This window comes from Acinonyx jubatus, chromosome D2 (assembly GCF_027475565.1).
Source record: "Acinonyx jubatus isolate Ajub_Pintada_27869175 chromosome D2, VMU_Ajub_asm_v1.0, whole genome shotgun sequence".
Classification (NCBI taxonomy): Eukaryota; Metazoa; Chordata; class Mammalia; order Carnivora; family Felidae; genus Acinonyx; species Acinonyx jubatus.
In genome coordinates, this window is record NC_069393.1 from 46,135,594 (window position 1) to 46,149,190 (window position 13,597).

The 13,597-nt window shown below is 41.8% G+C and overlaps 1 protein-coding gene and 1 pseudogene across 1 annotated transcript in view; both read left to right on the forward strand.

Annotated features, from left to right (window-relative positions):
* Positions 1 to 4,753, forward strand: part of CHAT (choline O-acetyltransferase) — a 44,820-nt gene extending 40,067 nt beyond the window's left edge. The window contains exon 14 of the mRNA XM_053207342.1: positions 1,334 to 4,753. Coding sequence (XP_053063317.1) covers positions 1,334 to 1,603 — 270 coding nt within the window. The 3' untranslated portion in view covers positions 1,604 to 4,753. The remainder of the gene's footprint in view (positions 1 to 1,333) is intronic.
* Positions 4,754 to 7,500: 2,747 nt separating this feature from the next.
* Positions 7,501 to 8,294, forward strand: LOC106989666 (mitochondrial import inner membrane translocase subunit TIM14-like; annotated as a pseudogene).
* Positions 8,295 to 13,597: the final 5,303 nt, after the last annotated feature.

Below are 13,597 nucleotides of genomic sequence, written 5' to 3' on the forward strand. Positions count from 1 at the left end.
AGGTCACAGACATTATTATAAAGGTCTGTGTGGCCAACAGCAGGTGATTGGCTGCCATCCCAGCATCTCCTCACTAGTGCTACATCCTCCCTCTGTGGGAGGACCACTGTTGGAAAGAATGAAATCCACTAGAGAAGGCAGCAGTTTAGGAAAGAAAATAAACCCCCAAAAGTCAGCTTACTAAAACTCTACCTCATCTGCCGAAGGCTGGACATGGGCAATAAAAGGGGCTGACAAAGTTGTGTTTGAGGATAAAAGCCCACTCAGTAATTTGATTTTGTCATTACGGCAGTGAGCTCGCAGACGTGAATAAACGAGGGCAGGACGCAACAACATAAATTCTTCAGGAAACCATCCGTGGGCAAAAAGTGCTTTGGAATGGTTTTACGGCCTTCAGCTGTTGCACGGCAAATTTATCTCACAATGAGGTGACTCTATTAGCAAGACTAATGGTTTGTTCTGCCCCATTAAAATGGCCGCTGTCATTTCTGAAGGCCCGACTACAGAGCACCAGAAACCTTAGGTTTAAAACAAACCCCATCCTGCAAGTACTCAAGAATGTGTTTTATTTTCCCCATCAGACCAGCTAATAAAATTAATTTGGGGTGTGGTGGTTTGGTGTTTTTTCCCTCCCAACTAGAAATGAACATTTATGGCTTGAAGGCCTTCAGAGACACATTTTCCTGATTTGTGATCCCGATTACAAAATCTCAGCACTCTGAATTCAAAATGTATTAGGTGCATAACTAAAACTCCAGTTGATGGCACTCTTTGAAATGCCCAATGCTGGGTAATTGTGCATGGCGGGGCTATGGGGAGAAAATCAGACCAGCCAGGCAATACTGACAGTAATTAAGGATGTGGGGAAAATCGACAAAGAAGACAGGCCAGATTTCCTTCTGTTCATAAATTACTCCCTCTGGGAAGCCATCTAACTGTTGGGTACCACCAGGGTCCCATTGAGTTAATTACCCTGATTGCCTCAGTGCCTCAAACAGCCTTCCCGGTGAAGGAGAGTCTCAGCCTGAGACCCAGCACAGGTCACTCTGGGAGATTTTGACTCTACAAGTACAGCACATTTCCTACCAGGGAGTGGCTTATGGACCCTCTTCTTCTGACATCGTGTGGTTAGATAGGTTTGTTTTTATGACTCTGCCTGTGGCCAACCATGCTGAAGCAACTGGTTCATTTGGTTAATTCAGTCAAACGCCCAGGTGGAAAAGAGAAGCAAATATCCCGTTGAGGCCTCTGGGTTGTTGAAACGCCCTGCATTCTAGCAAGTTCGCAGGTTACATTTCAGGACAAGCATCTTCTGACCTGTCCTCTCCTCTAGGTGCCCACAACCATGGAGATGTTTTGCTGCTATGGTCCCGTGGTGCCCAACGGGTACGGGGCCTGCTACAACCCCCAGCCAGAGAGCATCCTTTTCTGCATCTCCAGCTTTCATGGCTGCAAAGAGACATCTTCTACCAAGTTTGCAAAAGCAGTAGAAGAAAGCCTCATTGAAATGCGGGACCTGTGTAGTCTGTCACAGTCTATGGTGGGCAAGCCATTGGCAACACAAGAAAAAGCAACAAGGCCCATTCAAGGGCACCAACCTTGACTCCTGCCACTAGATTTCACCTCCCCAAACCCAGCATTCTGCCGCTGCTAGACCCTGCCAAACCCCTGCTTCCCACCCTCTCCCCAGCTTTCAGTAGCTCCCATCCTCAGGGCCCAACACAGAGACCACACTGAGGCATCACACAAAGCGGGGGTGTTAGGAGGAAAGTGTCCCTCCTTACTCATGGGAATTGTCATCATTTACCAAGGTTACCTCTAGCCTGTGTACTGGGAAATAAGACTGGCCTGGCTCTGAGGCAGCCTTGGTGAGATGGGGAAGTCTACACTGCCTTCCCTGTGTGGTATCAGAAGCTTAATGTTGGTGTTTGCTACCCTAGCAGGACCTAGTATGTCCAGGTGAGATTTTTGCCCCAAAAAAGAATGAGTCAACCTATTACATGCAGTGTCCCTACATGAATCATGAAGAAAGAGGCTAACTCCAGGTCATTACCTCTTTTTTGGGGGGGGAAGAGTAGGGGCCTTTGTTTTCAGATTCACAGCAGTCTGATCATGGCATTCAGGGTGACCTGCACTGAGCCAGACAGTGCTGTAAACACCCCCTCCCTTACACACACACACACACACACACACACACACACACAGCCCAAGTTATTTTAAAATGTAGTGACCCAGGCCCAAAACCACATGTCTCCTGGTTTTCATCTAATCTCCTAGGGGCAGCCTTCCATTGAGTTTGGAAAATCTGGTCCTGCTATTTTGAAAGGGGAAAAAGAACCATCTGCCATTGCCCTAGAGTGGTATTGCTCTCTGCTTCCCTGGGGTGGGGGGGGGCATTAAGGACAGTCCAGCAGAGTAAGCAGCACAGTGCCCACCCAAGCAGCAGGGATGGAAGGAGGACCAGTCTACGTCCCCAAGGATCCTGCCACTCACATTTTTTTTTCTCGTTCCTTCCCCACTCCCCTTCACAGGAATCATGCCCTTATAGGTGATCTGCCTTCTACAGAGGAGAGGGTTACTTTGGGGGTTTTCTGCTCTTGTTCATTTGTTTTGTTTTATTCATCTTTAAAATTTTTTTAATGTTTATTCATTTTTGAGAGAGAGAGAGGGAGAGAGAGAAAGAGAGAGAGATAGAGTGAGCAGGGGAGGGGCAGATAGAGAGGGAGACACAGAATCTGAAGCAGGCTCCATGCTCTGGGCTGTCAGCACAGAGCCCGACGTGGGGCTTGAACTCATGAGCCCCAAGATTATGACCTGAATCTAAATCAGATGCTTAACCGACTGAACCACTCAGGCACCCCTTGTTTTATTTATTTTTAAGAGAGGATTTTAAGAAAACTACCATATAATTAATTTCAGAAAATTATCTCAGTGACCCAAGCAGGACACCTGCAGACAGCTGGGCCCCTTTATGTGGAGGATGTTACCCAGGGATTCCAACTAAAACCCATGAGGAGGAGTGCAGAACAGGACTCTCCTTGCCCCCAGCAGGGGAGGGTGGGGAAAGGAGACAGCTAGTGGGGAGTGGGCCAGGAGGAGGGAATGGCTGTATCCAGAGACAACCCTGATGGAGGGGTAGAGAGTGCACAAAGCCAAAGTTAAGGTGGTCCCAAGAGATTGTGATCATCAAGAAGATATGAGAATCACTTCCTGTTGGGGACTATTTTTATAGTAAATCTAAAAGGCAAGGGACTAGAAAGGCCACACTGCAAACAGCTGAGGCAGGCTGTCTCTGTCCAGAGGAGGCACAGAGCTTGGCTCTCACCACTAACTTCTGCTGTGCGACCAGCGGGAGATTCCTGCAAATACCCCCTCGCCCCATTCCCACTGTGCTCTGAGGCATTCTGAGCTCTGCACTCTAGCCCAGGGACCCTGCACATGTCCCTTTGGACAACCATGCAAGCTTTCTGCACTTTGACCAGTATTGAAGTAGGCAGGGCTGAGATGGGGGACCTTTGTTCAGCTCTGAAAACACAAACCGCCCGGAACAGTAAATTCCTTGAGCCCTGGTTTTAGATTGAGGATTTCTATTGGATGATCTAGGAGATTCTGCACTGCCCTTCAAAGTCACTGGTCTGTAGGTGCATACTCCTACAGACCTCCACCTTCCTGCTCCCCTTGGGAAGTAGCATTCTAAGAGTCCTGAGAATGTCTGGGGAATTTCTGTCCACCTGATGTAAGTTGACCCAAAACCACTTGTCTGTTCTCACCAAATGACCACAGTACAGATCTGATTTCTCTTCTGATTTCCCTCCACGGATTTCTGGACATTTGATTTTGGGGTCTGGCAACCCCACTGACCTGACCAAGAGACCTAAATACCCAGAGACTCAATTCCCTCCATCATCAAATGGGGACAAGAATGTCCCAACTTTGCAATGCTTTGAGGATTGCAGATCATGTCTGTAAAGGGCCTTGCACAAGCAGTTGGGCTCTGGTGTCCACTGTCAGTATGATGTTACCCCAGCAGGCATTGTTCAGGTGAAGTTATTTCAAACTTTTACACTGGTTTGAAAGAACCAAGCTCACGTCTGTCATTCCCTGAGCATAGGGAAAGGAAACTGACTCTGTATATTCAGATATCAACCACACACTGTGAGGGCTTTAAGAAGTGTAGGATTGTGGACATTTGGCAGGAGGGAATACCTCCTCTTTCTGAGGAAGAATCTGGAAGCTGGTCTTCCCCCTCCAAGAACAGGTGGATGCCCTGAGTCTTTATGCAAAGGCAATGCTGAGCCATGGCCATGGGCATCTCTGGGGGACCCTGGTAATGGAGACTGTTTCAAGTGTCCCCAGAGAGATGGAGAATGAAATCTGAAGACAGTCATTTCAGGGCAGTGATACATAATAAAAATGCTTGTGGCCACCTTACAATACTGCTAAGTTGCCAAAATATATAAAGTTGACATTTGAGTTCTATTTTTATAAAATTGTTCTAGATTTATGGCAATATATACATGTGTATTTATAGTCTTTCAATTTTAAGTTATAGTTTTGTGCTTTAAAGAAATATATGTATGACTAAAGGACTGTATATTGAAAGTACTATATTCAAAATAAAGACTGTAAGCCTGTATTCAATAAAAAGTAATGCCAAGAAAGATGGTGTTAGCCATTGTTTCTACCCAGAAATGCTATAAAAATGTTGTTGTAAATTCTGTGAGCTGGGTTAACAATTCATTTGGCATTGTCTGAGGTCTGTCAGCAGCAGCAGTGGATGTCTGAAAGGTACAGGGACCAGGAGAGAAAGGGAGGAAGGAACCTGAGTCTCTCCTACCATGTGGCATGGGGAAAGGGTGAGGGGCAGAGGGGCTTCACGGGCTGTTTGTGATCACGTTGGCAGAAACCTGGGTGTAGAGATCAGTGTCTCCACTTAAGCCTCTGCGTAGCAGAATGGAATGAAGGGAAAAATGCCAGACTCAGAGATGGGATGCCTAGACTGTAAATCCAATTCTATCTCTAACTTGCCATGGACTCTGGGGATGTTGCTTCACCTCTCTAGCCTTGTTTCTTCATCTGTGAAGTGCGGATGTTGACACCAGCACCACCCATTTCCAGGACTGTGGTGAGATGACACAGATGGTCCTTGTTTGAAAACTTAGATAGTGACGTAAAAATCGCTCACTGCAGGCTCACAGATACTTGCACACAGGTTCCTTCACCCTGCACAGCCCAAAGATACATTCCAAGCTGCAAGATCCCCTCTGCAGCCACAAAAATCCACAGAACCAGAACTGGGTTTCCAAATGCTTTCCAATCAGAGCCTAAAAGGAACCTTAACATGTCTGAATTTGTATACTTGGGAAGCAGAAAAGGCATTTTCCAAAAAGACAACGGCTAAGAATATTCCAGGAGGAATGGTGGGGTTAGGAGCGAACAGGGTCAGAGTAATGTCAGCTTGCTCTTATTTAGCACACAGATCACACGTGGCCCTAAAATAACAAGATGAAGAAAATAGAGAGAGAATACAAACAGGCAAGCCAGCCCCCAACATACAAACTAATGCAACTCCCTCCTTGTTGTCTCTGGAGTCTCTGTGGGGTGGATGTTGGTACATTTAGTTAAAAAGGCAGAGAAGAGTCCCTCCCAGGTTCACAAGAAGAACCAGAATTTTCCAAATTAATCCCTGATAGTGGGGGGGCGGGAACTAGTGCCCTTCATTGCCTTTATAAATTCAGCTGATCTCCTTTCTTTTATAGTTCTCTGAGTTTTCCTTCCAAGGAGGCCTTTTGAGTCTGCAGGATAAACAATATGACATCTCTGGGAAAGCTGGCCTCATATCAAATAAGAGAACCTTTCTAAAAACTGCTCTCCTTCTTCTAAGGGCCAGGTCTCTCCTTGTTCTATTCCTTCTGTTTCTTCCATCTCCTTGGGGGTTTCACTTCCTATTTCTGTCCCTTACGTGATATTGGACCCCAGGGTTCTGTCCTTGATCTCTATTTCTTTTTTTTTTAATGTTTATTCATTTTTGAGAGACAGAGCATGAATAGGGGAGGGACAGAGAGAGAGGGAGACACAATCTGAAGCAGGTTCCAGGCTCTGAGTTGTCAGCACAGAGCCTGATGTGGGGCTCAAACCCACAAACCGTGAGATCAAGACCTGAGCCAAAGTCAGATGCTAAACCGACTGAGGCACCCAGGTGCCCCTATCTCTATTTCTTATATTAAAGAGCAACAAAACGGGAGATTGAACTGATCCAGAAGGGCCCTTCTACCTATAAAAACATATGCACAGAGAAAATTCTTTGAAATATATAGTCAAATTCAAAAGAAAGAAAAGAAATCCTCACATTACAAGAAGGAGGAGGGGGAGGGGGAGGGGGAGGAGGAGGAGAAGGAGAAGGAGAAGGAGAAGGAGAAGGAGAAGGAGAAGGAGAAGGAGAAGGAGAAGAAGGCCTAAAACAGAACAGTGAGCAGGAGTTAAAGATGTGTCAGACCAGACACAAATTCCAGTGGCTAACAGCAGGGTTTACCACCGCTGCAAGTTGAGAGAACATGACCTCAGCTCATGCAAGATAGAAGATGCAGCTAAACTCCCTGCACAAAATCCGAACCTCATAGAAGTGTCCCAACTCTAACAACAACAACAATAAAAAGACTAGAAAAACTCTTCCCATCATCCTAGGGGAGCATTGAGGAACCATGCCATTCACTCAGGGCTATAGATGATGGAAAAAAGACATCCATGAGAAATTAAACTATAAATGTGTGTCATGTGTAGATGTGGAGCCTGAGTTTATACAACTTATTTGCAAAGCAAGAATTCTAAGCCAATAATTTTTTTTTTAATTTCCTGGGTCAGTAAGATCCAAAGGGGCTCAGCAGAGTCCAATACAAAACCACCTTCCACAAATGTGGAAACACCAAACACCCAGAGAGGGAAAACACTCTATTAAAGATGAGCTCACAGTCAAAAAATACAAACAGCACAAGAAATAGTTCACAAGAGGGAAAGCAGCAGATAAAGCAAACATCAGAGTGAATATCACAAAGACTGGAAAGAAAAGATGACTCAGACAGAAGCTGTAAAATAGATATGTTTAATATTATAAAGAAAGAAATAAAAATACAAGGAAGATACATGTAGAAGTTCAGGAAGAAGAGGTTAGAGACAATGGAGGAAAGCACTATTCAAAGAGAAAATAATTAGGAATATTCCAGAATCAAAGAATTACATTATTCTAAAATTCTTGGGTCAAAGAAAAAACAATAATGAAAATTTAGAAATACTTAGATCAGAATGATAATAAAGACACTTCATACCAAATCTCTGGGATACAGAAAAAGTGATACTTTGAGAAAAATTTATACCTTAAAATACATCAGAAAAGATGAAAGACTGAAAATTGATGAGCTAAGTATACACTTAAGTGTACTTTTTTCTTAAAAAGTAAGAAAAAGTGGGGCACCTGGGTGGCTCAGTTGGTTAAGCATCTGGCTCTTGGTTTTGGCTCAGGTTATGAACTTGTGGTTTGTGAGATCGAACCCCACGTCAAGCTCTGTGCTGACAGTGTGGAACCTTCTGGAATTCTCTCTCTCTTTCTCTGCCCCTCCCCCATGCACATGCATGCACACACCCTCTCTCCCTCTCTCTCTCAAAAATTAAAAAAAAAAACTTTAAAAAGAAAAAAGGTAGGAAAAAGAGCTGAAGAGTAAACTCAAAGAAAGTAACCAAGATAAGACAACTATCAAGGAAGGAGAAAACAAAAAATAACAGAGAAGCTAAAAAAAAAAGCAAAAGTTGGTTCTTTGACCACATGCTTGTGCTCAGTGGAGGTCAGGGAGCTGAGCCAGAATCATGGCCAGTATAGGGGCAGCAGTTGGACTGACCATGGCTGCTGCAGGATTTGCAGGCTGCTATGTTCTTCAAGCCATGAAATATATGGAACCTCAAGCATAACAAATTTTTCAAAGTCTACAAAAATCTGCTTTCAGTGGTGGCTATTATAGAGGTGCATTTGAACCCAAAATGACAAAATGAGAAGCAGCATTAATATTAGGCACAAGCCCTACTGCCAATAAAGGAAAAATAAGAGATGCTTGTTGATGAAGTATCCTTTTAAATCACCCAGACAAGGGAGAATCTCCTTATATAGCAGCCAAAATCAAGGAAGCTAAAGATTTACTACACAGTCAAGCTAAAAAAATGAAGTAAATGTGTAATGAATTTTAAGTTCTTGTTAGTTTATGTATGAGTGCCAGCTTCTTATAATAAAATGCCTCAAAGTTACAAATTTTTTAAATGATTTAGTACAAGCTGAGCCAAAGCTTTGGTATAAGTTTCTTCTTTGAATTTGAGGATTTTAAATCAGATTATAGAATACTTGTGGATTCTGAAAAACAGTGTGGAGGTTCCTCAAAAAATTAAAAATAGAATTACCCAAGACCTAGCAATTGCACTACTAGGAATTTATCCAAAGGATACAGGAGTGCTGATTCAAAGGGGGCACATGCACCCCAATGTTTATAGCAGCACTATCAACAATAGCCAAAGTATGGAAAGAGTCCAAATATTCATCAACTGATGAATGGATAAAGAAGATGTCAGGGCTCAGTTGGTTGAGCGTCCAACTTTGGTTCAGGTCATGATCTCACAGTTTCTGAGTTCGAGCCCCACATCAGGCTCTGTGCTGACAACTCAGAGCCTGGAGCCTGCTTTGGATTCTGTCTGTCTGTCTGTCTGTCTGTCTCTCTCTGCCCCTCTCCCACTAGTGCTCTGTCTCTCAAAAATAAATAAGTGTAAAAAAAGAAGAAGAAGAAGAAGAAGAAGAAGAAGAAGAAGAAGAAGAAGAAGAGGTATATATATATATACATATATATATACAATGGAATACTACTTGGAAGTGAAAAAGAATGAAATCTTTGCAACAGTGTGGATGAAACTGGAGGGTATTATACTAAGAAAAATAAGTCAGTCAGAAAAAGACAGATACCATATGATTTCACTCATATGTGGAATTTTAGAAACTTAACAGATGACCATAGGGGAAGGGAATGAAAAATAAGATACAAGAAGAGAGAGGGGCAAACCATAGAGATTCTTAAAAACAGAGAACTGAGGGTTGATGGGCATGAAGGGTTGGGAGGGTGCGGAAAATGGGTGAATGACATTGAGGAGGGCACTTGTTGGGTTGAGTACAGGGTGTTGTATATAAGTGATAAATCACTGGAATCTACTCCTGAAGCTAAGACTACACTGTATGTTAGCTAAGTTGACAATAAATAAATAGATAAATACATACATACCTACATACATACATATTTGGAGATTTAACACTCAGTAATCATGGAAAAATACACAGAATTTGAATAGAAATATTGTTTGTTATTCATTTAGCAAATAATCTGTTACCTACTTCAAGGCAAAATGAATGTGACACTCTCTAGCTTTCAAGGAGCCCCCAGTCAAATGGGATACTGATAAACTGGTAACTAAAATACAGTGTGATAAATATATATTTTTTAACTTGGTTCTTTGAAAAAAATAACAAAATAGACAAGGCTCTGGTAAAAACAATGAAAAAATGAGAAATTCAGAAATATATAATTAATAATAGGTAGATACAACTGTAGTAGACATTATAAAGGTAACCAGAGAATATATCAACTACTTTATTCCAATAAATTTGAAAACTTAGATAAAAATTCTTAGAAAAGTATAACTTACTACAACTAATAAAAGAAGAAATAAGATTTCTGGATAGCCTTATAAATCTTAAATTAACTGAAGCAGTAGTTTAAAATCTTCCCACTCAGAAAAATAAAATAAAATAAATAAAATAAAATCTTCCCACTCAGAAAAATAAGTATGGTGGGGGAAGAGGAATGTAAAATGTTGTAGACATTTCCTACCAAACATTCAAAGAAATGATCATTTCAATCATATATAAAACCAATAAGGGAATATTCCCTCTTTGTATAAACACCCTTATTTATTCTCTGAGGCTAGTATAACTTTAGTATCCAAACCAGACTTGGATATACAATAAAGAAAAACTAAAGGCCCATTTTCCTCATGCATAAATATCCAGAAATCTAAATGAAACTATAGCAAACAAATTCTAACAGTACTGCACCCATGGCCAAGTCAGGTTTATCTGAGAATGCAAGGTAGTTTAATATTAGAAGATGATGAGCACCAGGCAATGTATAAACGTGTTGAATCACTGTATAGTACACCTGAAACTAATATGATGCTGGTAACTAACTAGAATTAAAATTAAAACTTAAAAAAAGAAGAAGATAGCTAAATGTCATTTACCCATGAATAGCTTAAAGAATAAAACTACAGAACCACTCTAATAGATCACTGAAATGCATTCAGTAAAATTTAACAGTCATTCATAATTTTAAAAAACTCATAGTAAAAGGAATTAGAAAATAACTTAGCAACATGGAACATCTGCATAAAACATACAATATACATCATCCTAAGTAGGGAAATGTAGGATAAAGGTGGATATGCACTGGAGGAGCCAAGATGGAGGAACAGCATGGAAGTTTTTTGTGCCTCTCGCCTCCATGAAATACAGCCAGACCAACACTAAACCATCCTGCACACCTAGAAAACTGACTTGAGGATTAACACAACAAGCTGCACAACCTGAACCACAGCACTCAGGAGGTACACAGCGCTGAGAGTGAACTGGGGGAGAGAGAAGCCACAGAGGACAGGAAGCTGTTTTTGCTTGCGGAGAGAGGACAGAGATGGGTGGGGGGGAATACGGGAAAAACACCCTCCACCAAAAGCAGCTGGAGAGAAAGTGGAAAAGTGGAAACAGCCACAGGGACTGAACTAAAAAGGGAGAAAGGAGAAAGGAGAGGGTTTAACTTCCATTAAGACTCTATAAACAGGGGGAGTGCAGAGTCTGAAACCCTGCAGCTTGATACCTGGTGGTGCTCTGGTGGGAAGGGCGAATCCCCAGGAACAGAATGAAGTCCAGAGGTCTTCGGTGCCACATGGGGAAAGGTGGTTCCCCTGCTGGGAGGACACCTGGTAGAGGCTGTGTGGCTCCCCCAAAGGCCCCAGCGGACCTGGGAGAACAACCACATTTGCTGGGGCTTGAACAAGGTCATTGGGGGTGAAGCCATGTGCCAGATGTGTGCCGTGATTTTCCATAATCCCTGAAACACTGCTGCTGCCACCATCACGCGAACTTTTTCTGGGGCAGGCTGGTGCCCAGCTGCAGTCTCCAGGCATCTGCAGCAGCACGGTCCTGTGAACGTTGCTGGGTGCAGCTGACACCTGGCCATTGCTTGGTAAGACCCTCCCACAGAGGGGCAGAATGGGTCAAAGCCACAGTGCTTCAGAAGTAAGGGGTTGGGAAAAATAGCCACATCTGAGATAAAACTCAGGAGGGAAGTGCTGCCAGGGGCTTGGTCATGGACAGTGTAAAAGCGGAAAGTGGATGGAAGCCAGACAGAAAGGACAACAAAAGATGGGTGTGTGATTGCTGATCGAGGAGAACAGAGTTCCAATACTAGAGACTGGTAGCTGGGTGACGCCATTTTCACCACTCCTGCGCATGCGCATACACACTTAAAAGCACCACAACACTCCCTCCAAAGCGTAGGCTAAGCAGCGCCATCTAGTGGAGAATGGACCATTACATGAAGCCCCGCCCAACTGGGCCAACCTTGTTCTTCAGGAACACAAATCTCTCTGCCTGCTTAGTTTATGGACTATAAAGCACTTCATAGTTAGACTTCTAGGAGAAAACAAAGTAATTTCAAATGTATTTCAGTCTGTTTACTGGTCCATCTATTCAATTTTCTTTTTTTTTCTCTTTCTTTTTCTTTTCTTTTCTTTTCTCAAATACAGAAAGAGAAAAAATCTTTTTATTTTCAATTATTTTTTAAAATATATATTTTTTAATTATTTCAACTATATTTTTTACTTTTTTGTAAATTTTTCAAATTCAATTTTACTTCCATCATTTCATTTTATTATATTTGAGTGTATTCATTTTTTCAAATTATCAAATGATATCCTTTTTTTACCCCGTTTTTTCTCTATTCTACCATGACCCTTTCACCACCCAGACCAAAACACACCTAGGGTCTAGCATCATTTATTCGATTTTGTGTGTGTGTATGTGTTTGTTTTTAATTTTTCAATTTTAATTTTTTTTAATTTTAACTTTTCTACCTCATTAATTCCTTTTCTCCCTTCAAAATGACCAAACAAAGGAATTCACCCCAAAAGAAAGAGCAGGAAGAAACGACACCCAGGGACTTAACCAACACAGATACAAGCAAGATGTCTGAACCAGAATTTAGAATCACGATAATAAGAACACTAGCTGGAGTCGAAAATAGATTAGAATCCCTTTCTGCAGAGATAAAAGAAGTAAAAAATAGCCAGAATGAAATTAAAAATGCTATAACTGAGCTGCAATCACAGATGGATGCAGCAGCAGCAAGGATGGATGAGGCAGAACAGAGAATCAGCGATATAGAGGACAAACTTATGGAGAATAATGAAGCAAAAAAAAAAAAAAAAGAGGGAGATTAAGGCAAAAGAGCACAATTTAAGAATTAGAGAAATCAGTGACTCATTAAAAAGGGACAACATCAGAATCATAGGGGTCCCAGAAGAGGAAGAAAGAGAAATAGGGGTAGAAGGGTTATGTGAGCAAATCATAGTGGAAAACTTTCCTAACCTGGGGAAAGACACAGACATCAAATCCAGGAAGCACAGAGGACCCCCATTAGATTCAACAAAAACCGACCATCAACAAGGCATATCATAGTCAAATTCACAAAATACTCAGGCAAGGAGAGAATCATGAAAGCAGCAAGGGGAAAAATTCCCTAACATACAAGGGAAGACAGATCAGGTTTGCAGCAGACCTATCCACAGAAACTTGGCAGGCCAGAAAGGAGTGGCAGGATATATTCAGTGTGCTGAATCAGAAAAATATGCAGCCAAGAATTCTTTATCCAGCAAGACTGTCATTCAAAATATGAGAGATTAAGTTTCCCAGACAAACAAAAATTAAAGGAGTTTGTGACCACTAAACCAGCCCTGAAAGAAATTTTAAGGGGGATATTCTGAGGGGAGAAAAGATGAAAATACATATTTATATAAATAGATACATACCAAAAGCAACAAAGATTAGAAAGGACCAGAGAACTCCACCAGAAACTCCAACTCTACAAGCAACATAATGGCAATAAATTCGTATCTTTCAGTACCCACTCTAAATGTCAATAGACTCAATGCTCCAATAAAAAGACATAGGGTAACAGAATAGATAAGAAAATAAGATCCATCTATTTGCTGTTTACAAGCGACCCACTTTAGACCTACAGACACCTTCAGATGGTAAGTAAGGGGATGGGGAACCATCTATCACGCTAATTGTTGACAAAAGAAAGCCTGAGTAGCCATACTTATATCAGACAATCTAGACTTTAAAATAAAGACTGTAACAAGAGATGAAGAAGGGCATTATATCATAATTAAGGAGTCTATCCACCAAGAAGACCTAACAATTGTAAACATTTATGCTCCAAATGTGAGAGCACCCAAATAT